Source organism: Phalaenopsis equestris, unplaced genomic scaffold, assembly GCF_001263595.1.
Source record: "Phalaenopsis equestris unplaced genomic scaffold, ASM126359v1 Scaffold000030, whole genome shotgun sequence".
Lineage (NCBI taxonomy): Eukaryota > Viridiplantae > Streptophyta > Magnoliopsida > Asparagales > Orchidaceae > Phalaenopsis > Phalaenopsis equestris.
The window spans coordinates 1,353,489-1,362,842 of NW_018164472.1; the positions used below are offsets into that span (position 1 = coordinate 1,353,489).

A 9,354-nucleotide genomic window follows, 5' to 3' on the forward strand; every position below is an offset into this window, starting at 1 on the left:
TCTTGGTTTGGAGAGGGAGAAAGTGGGGAGAGGAGAAAAACGGTAGAGGGACTTCGGTGGATGATAGGGAAACGAGGGAAGTGAGGGTTATGTTTGAGCAAAGGGGAAGCTAAGAGCGAATTGAGGGAAAAATAAATAAGGGAGTGGTTAAAAGGACAGAAATTTAAAAATAGATTGGGTGGTTATGCTAAAAATACAACGTGAACCTCATTTTTAAAAGAACAAAGCAAGGAATTCACTAGTCTACTTTGTTTTTAAAAAGGATGCCTCTAGCCCAAGATATGTCAAGTTAAAGTGGCAAAGTGGTTATGAAAAAAAAAATTATTTAAGCTCATTTGATAAAAAAAAAATGTTCGATTGGTTTTGGTTGAAGTGGGCTCCATCTCAAGATACTTTAGGTCAAAGTGAGCCCAGATTTTATAAAAGAAAATTAGTGGATTTTGAGTTAGAGTTTTTGGTTGGTTTTAATGGATCATATTAAGTATTTGTAATTTATATTAAGTTTGGTTGAAGTCTAATTTCATTTGAGCTACTTTCAAGGTGAATTATTGCAACTATTTTTCTTATTATTAAAATTATTACTTTTCTCTCTCCATATTATCATTAGCTCAACGGTCCTCCAAATGGATCCATATTTGAGCATGGAGAGGTTCATTCAAAATATTTCAATAATACACATGTAATAGAGTAGTACATTTTGCAAAATAATAGATTATTAAAATTTTTATACGTGAGACCATTTTTCATGCATGAAAATCCTAAGTGCAAAATTTTATATAAAAATTGTGTTGGGTGAACACCAAACTGGTTTGTGTGCTCCCCATATGTGATCATGAAGATTTCACAACTTATATAATGTAATTTCAATCATCATATTGGTATGTGGAGAAAACACTAATTTTAGAATTCGAATAAAACACTATTCATGCATGAAAATTTAAATTAAAGAACTTTACGTAAAAATTGCCATAAATTATTGTCAAACTTATTTGCATGACATTTATATATACCAATAAGAATCATTCAAATTTCAAAATAAAGTTTTGAGTCCTACAAAAATCTCAGGAGAGAAAATAATAATTTGGTGTTTATGATTATTAAGGCTGCTTTTAGGTTCATTTTAGGATTTGGTTAAAATTGTTTATATTTGGAGTTTGTTTTAGTTTGATTGGTTTCAATTCTTTTTTAGTTAGATTTTAGTTTTATTAAATTAGAATTTAGCTCAAATGATGTTGAATTAAATACATGCCATAGAAAATGGTTTACCAAAAAAAGAAGTCAACAAGCTCAATATTTAATAATTATGTAGACATTATACATTAGTGTCAACAATATCAAATACAAAGCCTAAACTTCCTTTTTTAAAGGTTTATTATTATTAATTTCTCTTATTCTGAATGCAGTGCTGATTTAAAAAAAATAAGTGAATCGAAGAACCAAAACATGTACATAAAAATATGTCAACATGGATTCCGAGAAGAACAAAATGTCCAGAAAAGAAAACTACAGTGAAGTTGGGCTCACTATCATATCATGAAATTTATTGTCCAACCAAGCTGTATGAGCCAAGCCAACAATGCCAAAACCAACCAAACCACGAGACAAACAAAAAGATGACCAAACGACCCAAGTTTAAAACATTTGAATAGATGTCAGGCGAGAAAACATTCAAGCCAATTATTACAGGAGAACTGATTGGATGCGATGGCTAATCCTCTTGCGAAATTGTTCTAAGGGATGACCTGTTCCACAATATCCTCGACCATCCAATGAATGCCATAGAAGTTCCTCGTCATGGACAAAGGGTTGAAAATCTGTATCAGACGACCGATGCATGCCAACTAAGCTCAGTAGACCCAGCTGACCCTATTGGCTCATGCTGACAAAGCTCTAGCGACCAAGTTGATCCAACCAACTTGAAGCCAGTTAAGCATGGTCGGCTGGTCCAAAAAAGCGGCTTAATGACATTGAAGTGCATGTAAAATACCAAAAATACATCAATACTTGTTGAGTAGGTGGAGCCTGGTCCACCTCTTGCTATATCAACTCTTTTTATGACAGATAATCAAAAATTAATTGCTAATTAATTTAGTTCTCTTTGTGAAGTATTGCCAGGATTTCTCTCCATAAGTGGATCCCGCCAAACTTTGTTCCTGCTTTCTTCTCTGTTGTAATTCCGTGAATTAAGGCTTTCTTAATTGGGCTAATGCTTCTTTAAATATTGGATTAACACAAAACTAAATTGGCTCTCTCCAAAAACCACCTCTTCCGCTGCATGAAGAAAAATTGCAATAATTAGCTTTTGTTGCATACTCCCTTTGGCTATGGTTGCTCTCGGGTAGAGAGATAGAGAGAAATTGTGGGGAGAGAGTTGTGGGGAGAGAGAGAGAGAAGACGAGTAGAGAGAGAGAGAGAGAGAGAATTCTTTCTTGTAAGTCGACGTGGTCGACACTGTAATCCTCAAAGCTAATAAAATCCTCTGCAGCTCCGTGGACGTAGGCAATTTGCCGAAACACGTAAATTTTGTGTCGCATTTTTCTGGTGTAATTTTCTCGATCTGTTTTTTCGTTTTATTGTCGTCATTTTTTTCATAACAACTAACCTCTCTAAATGGGGGACACAAACACAATATCATCATTTTGTACATTCTCTTTATAAATTTTATAATAATTTTACAAATAAAACACAATTGATCGCAATAGATTATTTGTTGTTTACACTCTCTCCATCTCCTCATCTCTGTTTATGTATGTTCTATTTCTTGTTTGTGAATCACAGATAAATTAAAATTCAGCAATTTAGAAATATAAATAAATCTCTGGTCCGATAAATAGACTTCGACGAAGAAAAGCAAGACACAACCATATAAAAACACAATCAACAAGTGAAAGTAAGATTACAAGCTGTCCTTACTTCTTCCCTTCAAGCCAAAGCTTCAGCAATTATCATAAACACCACATAAAACATATTTATGAAAACTTCACAAACTACTTAATAAATATAAAACATCTCAAACAGCTTCTTCATTGCTTATTCTACAATAAGCATTGAAAGCATCTTTGGTCATCATTCCTTCTGCAGAGTAGAGAAACTTAACCAATTCAGTATAGTTGAAAGGCTTAAAAAGCAGAGGATGGTCCTCATCTCCAAGCTCTTCAGGACTCTTAACAATGGCGTTGGTGCTCGGCCGAGAAGAAAACAGTGCAGAAAACCTCTTCTCCTTTCCCAGAACCCTTACACGGTGCGTTGGGGCTCGCACTCTCATATTACTCCATGCCTACAGAAAATTATTCACAAACAATAGCTATAACATCTGGAGAATAATTCAAACGAAATATTTAATACAAATAAGAATATGAGATGATGATGGTGAAACTATGATGGCAATAATATAAAAAGGTAGATTTGGACACATAAAACTTAATTTTTATATATGCATGTACGTATGTCTGTATATATGTGTCGCATTCCTTGTCCAATTGTTAGGCAGAGTCAGTGTAAGTCCCCTCTAGCAAGGGTTCGATCCCTACCGTGGTGCGTGGGGGTTCGAATTTTAGGCACATGACATGAGCTCTCATCATGAAGCCGGATTGTGCATGAGAAATCGATATTTAGATTTCTGACAAATATCGATTTTCTTTATATATTTATATATATAAATATATATATATATATTATATATATACATAAATTTAATTATGTGTGAGAAAGATGAATTTAAGAGATTTGGGTGGTATAAATATAGAAAATAAAGTTTACGGGTTTGATATGTAAATATATACAGACTGGCGAGCATGTATACTGCTATTAAAAATATTGGCCATCTGCATACATATCACACAATTATTATATATTTACAAATCTAACGCTCAAATCTATAATATTATATCAAAAATATCATTATTATTAATCTTTTAAAAATGAAACAATTTTTTTATGATTTATGGGCATCAAAGTCCTATAAGTATAAATATCAAACTTTATAAATATAAATATCAAACTTTTAAATATTAAATATATAAATACATATGAATTATGTATGTAAATTTTGAATACAAGTCGATGCATATTCCCGCACTCACAGCTGTGTGCGTAATATCCCATAATAATCTATGAATAACATTAAAATAGAATTGAAAGATTATTAGGATCATAAGTCACCTTAATATTCTCCTAATAACCCCTAATAACCACAAAGTGAAATTATTACGGGATTATTAAGAGTGTATTAGGGTTTAGGGTTTGCATCTCAACCCTCCATAATAATAATAATAATAATTATTATTATTATTATTTTCCATCACCTGAAAGGACAGGCCAACTAGAACAGTGACTGAGTTTGGAGATGCATCGACGCGAACCCAATCTCCATCAAAATTTTCAACCTCCAACCCATCAATCTCGCTCTGGCAAACCACCGTGATCAGATTCGGGTCCTTATGAGCATCCAAACTGATCTTCGTTTCCTGGTTTAATGGAATACCGTACTCCGACATCCGAACTCCATATGTGATTGAGCTCACCAGAGAATCATAGTGCTTCTCCACCCCCAAGCTCTCCACCATCATCCTCTGCACAATCTCCACCAGCTCATGCAGAGTTCTCGCAAATTCCATCACCGTCTTCCTGATCATCAAGAAGTAAGAAAATTCATAAACAGCAGCAGAAGCAAAAAATGAAACACCTTACCGGAAGCTGTTATTTCCTTCCGGCCACATAAGCTGGGTGAAATCCTCCGCGGCCGCCGGCGAGAGGGCATCGTCGAATGCGAGGCTTTCGTAGGCCAGGTGAGGTATCTGGCCGATGTAGCCTTGGTAGGGTTGTTGGGTCTTCAGACGGTGCTTGGTCTCCAAAGGAAGAGCGAAGATCTCCTGCATGCAGCTGCCAAACATCGCCTGCCGGAGCTCCGGCGAGAGGGAGGGGAAAGTTGCCTCAAAGCATCCGTGAGAGAACAGAGCCTCCGCAACTTCGGCCTTCGCAGCTCGCCAGCGCTCGCCGCCGGGGTTGGATGGGTGTAGACCGGTGAGGTCGATTTTAGGGATTTTGGGAACCTGATTCGAGTCGGATCCCATCGTTTCGACTTGCAGCAGGGCGGAATCGGTATTTAAAAAGGGATAAAAAAAAATAATTAATTTTTGTTTTTTAAAATAAATTAAATAAATTCTCTAGATAAGATAAAAAGTAATATCTTTTTAAGGAAAACTTTTTAATTGTATACGATATGTCTTAGTTGTATATTTTAATAATTTTAATAAGAAAAGATACATAATATAATATATTTTTTGATTTATTAATTTATCTTATAATCTCCAAAAAATTATTAAATTAATGGTTCTATGTTTATTAATTTATTTTATAAAATTTAAAATTAATCAAATATAGCTAAAAATTATATTAAAATATTCTGAAAAATTAGAGTAAAAATTTATGAAGATTTTTTTTATTTTATGTAAGCATTAAACATCTTAATATTATGATATTTTATTATAAAATTTATAGTAATTTTCTTCAATATTTACACATTATCTATGCATTTAAATGATTTTATATAAATTTTTAAATATAATAAAATACGTATTTTAGTATTCATTAATATTCTGTATATCATCTACTACAAATACAAATTTAATAAAATTATTAGAAATTAATATTCTATATAATTAAAAAGAAGCTCACAAACAAAATTGTAAAATTCGATATCAAATTAAAATTCAATCAAAAATATAATACTCTTAAAATTTAAATTTAAAAATTAACTAAATTTTTATATTATTAATTAAATACTTATAATTTAATTAAAAAAACCAACTAAAAAGGAAATTTCCAAAATTAAACGTCTACGTTTCAAAAATTAATATGTGCTCGTTAACGAAACATTTTCACATCTTCTCTTAAAAATAAATGCTATTAAAATATATAAAAAATTAAAATTAATGGGGCCTTCACACACACACACACACACACACTATATATATATATATATACATATCTATCTATATATATACATATCTATCTATATATATATATGTATCTATATACATGTATGTCTGTATGTATGTATGTACCACTCAATTCTTATGTATTTAAGTACCACTGACTTAAACATAATTATTACATTTATTCTTAATTTAAATTTTAAAGTGAAATATACATTTTCATATGTAGAAAAAGATGCGCAAAACATACGTAAAAATTGAAATTTTAGTGTTATATATGTAAATACAGAGAAATTGAGTGGCATGCATGTAAATTTTTCATATATAAATCCACTAAACTTTGGCTATAAACGTTCTATATGTTTCTTTTGTCCCGCATCTTAAATTGTCAACCGGAAAGTGATTTTTAGATGGAAGGCACAAAAATTCAACATGAATAATTAGAGTTGCGTGTTGGTTTTTGGCACTTGATGTTACGTTTCATGTATTTATAATGTGTTAAATATTATTATTTTTTATTCTATATATGACATCTGGCGGCGTCTAATAAATTTGTTCAATAAAATTTGATGGAGAATAAAATTATGATTTTTCAAAATTCTTGCCTACATCAAAAATAGACGTGGACCCACTGCAAGTCAAATGATGAAACTTTATATACTAATGATATTGTATATTTAAAGGGTCCTGCATAACTAAAAGTGTCCCGCAAATACTCATTGGGCAGTATAAATAAATGTCTCTGGATGTTGTTGTTTTTGTACTTCTTGAAATGAAGATTTTTGTGTTCTGGTAGTAGATCTCCTCGGAGCATCTGTTGTCAAATGCATCGCAATAGAGGAAGATGACTGAAGAGAAGCATCAAAGGTTGATCTGTGGGGGCCTTATGGTATCTGTGCTATGAGATGACCCAACTTTAAATCATTTTGATCAGGCCGATCAAATGTCTATAATCAACAACATGGATTTCGGTACACCACAATTATACTCTCCGCCAAATCCAGATGAAATAAATTTACGGGATACTACAAGATGTTACGATTGACATAATTGAGAGTGATGATATTAAAGAAGAACTACAATAATATCAGTTGTGTCATCGATCACTGCGACCACTGTCTCAATAAACGCCTGACTCAAACGCTAATCCACCCTAACATAGAAGATAATATTTTTTTTCTTAAATATTATTGTTACTTTATTTAATTTATTCAATTGATTTGATTTGTTTCATCTTATAAATATTTCAACATGGAATAAATTTTACAAATTCAAAATTTCTTAGTTTATTTAATTTGTTCAATTTTATTTTTTAATTAACTAAAATTAATTGCAATCTGTTAATTAATATATAAATTAATTTTAGTATTTTTTTATGTATAGAATAAATAATAATAATATTTATAATAATATATATTAATAATAAGGCTACATATAATAAAAAAAAGGGACTACAGGGCGCGCATCTCGGTTTGTCGTGGCGGCAGTTACTGGCCAGCGTAGCATTTTACACTAAGGGTCCGTTTGGGGCAGCTTATAAATGCAGAGGTGTTTTTGAAAATGTCGCGGTACTGTTTGGTTCGCGCATTTTTCCCACTTATCCGAAAATGTGGTTCCAATTTTACACTAAAAGCAGGTCGTGGGTCGAACCCCACGGTCGACCCGGGCCGCATTTCAGAATAAGTTGCTAATCCTGAAACACACAAGCTGCCCCAAACGCACCCTAAGCTGAGTTTTTAGAATTTGGCCAAATTGGCCATAATTTAAAATTAGAGAAAACTAACTGAGGTGTGATTTTAAATACATCACTATTTTACATTGAATTTAAAGTTCTAGAATTCATTTTAATGCTAGTAGCCAAATAGCACCTAAAAGGATTAAAAGCAAAAATAATTAGTTTCCAAGTTCAATTAAGTTTCTTTATTTTGTTAAGTTTTAATAACTTATTTACCTCTTACTGGAAGAAGAGAGAGAGCACGCAAAGTACAATAATCATCGCTCTGACTGCGTAGGCATAGGGGCCTCGAAGCATACATAGTATAAGAGGAGGCTAAAAATGCCTACTTTCTGCATTAATTCTTATTTTATATTAAACGTGTGTTATTTGTTTCATTACACTAACAGACTCTAGAGAAAGGACAAGATCCATCCGTTGTAGAGTTACACAGGTGCACTCACAAGTGGTTGTTGGATCAGTTGAGTGGACAAAAGAACCCAAGCGACCTATGTAATTCACAAGATTAATTAGTATACAATTCAATTAACTATCAAACTTTATTTGGTCTCTAACTTTTATTAATCATATTTTTTTGTAGGAGGCGTTGCAAAGACTGAATGAGAGTCGATCCCAACATTCGAGCAGTGGTTCGTCCACAGTTCATGATCCTTCTGATTATGACTTATGAAGGAATGCTGTCGGCGACAAGAAGAAGGACAGGGTCTATAGGCTAGGGTCTCAGGCGCCAGCCTATGATGCTTGTCCGACCTCTAGCACATCCGGCGCATCGAGGTCTACTGCACAAGAGGAGGAGATTCGTTGTCAGGTTGCTGCTTAGGTCTCTACCCAATTAGGCTAAATAAGATCTGAGAAGGAGCTGAAGATGAGCCAGAGATCGAAGTGATGTTGCACTATGAACTGCGGAGATCAAAGCAGCTAGTTTAGGATGATGATGGCGAGGATGATGATGAGGAGAGAACAAACGAGAATGAGCATGGAGTTATTTTTGTTTGTTTGTGTAAAGCAATTTATTGGCAGTGAACAATATTTTTTATGGACAACAATTCATTCTATTTGATTTAATTCAATTGTTTGTTTTTTATTTTTGTCTATGATTTCTGCTTTTATTACTAACGTGATATTAGTTTAATAACTACTTCGATTGGTACTCTGTGTTGTGTTGTGTGCAAATTGTTGTCTTATAATTACAAGTTTGTAATTTGCAGTGTTGAAGGAGGAGATTTATCTATTTTTATGATGCTACAATTTTTCGACGGCTTCCAAAATTCTGGATGAGCTTCGACAATTGCTCGACGGATTATCCAAGGCGTCTTTTTAAGGCGCCATACTTTTTCCATAGTTAATGACATCTGTAATTACCCACGGCTAATTGACGATTGTGCGACATTTTTCCGGCGAAAGCGCGACACTTTTCTGACGTTCGTGCTACACTTTGACGATGGATAAAGGCCTTGGTGATATTATAGATAGAACTGAAGACATAACAATGATGTGAATTTGAACCAACAACAACAAATGTTCTTCAGTATATTGTCGGTGTTAGAAAGTTGTCAGTAATGCAGTAGATAATTAAAATACCGACAATCATTTTGCTACGTCAAATAAACCGTAATTTAATCGTCCTAAGCATGATTCTTTCGTAATTACATTTCTAAACGCTTAAAATTTCATATTTATATG

General features: G+C 33.0%; 1 protein-coding gene across 1 annotated transcript; it reads right to left on the reverse strand.

The window, feature by feature from the left end:
• Positions 1 to 2,864: 2,864 nt before the first annotated feature.
• On the reverse strand, positions 2,865 to 5,072 carry LOC110018656 (probable 2-oxoglutarate-dependent dioxygenase AOP1). Its single transcript, XM_020716023.1, has 3 exons — positions 4,690 to 5,072; positions 4,305 to 4,626; positions 2,865 to 3,277 (listed from the first exon to the last, which is right to left on the reverse strand). Exons 1-3 carry the CDS (start codon positions 5,070 to 5,072, stop codon positions 3,011 to 3,013), a joined length of 972 nt encoding a protein of 323 aa, XP_020571682.1. The 3' UTR covers positions 2,865 to 3,010.
• Between the last annotated feature and the right edge of the window lie 4,282 nt (positions 5,073 to 9,354).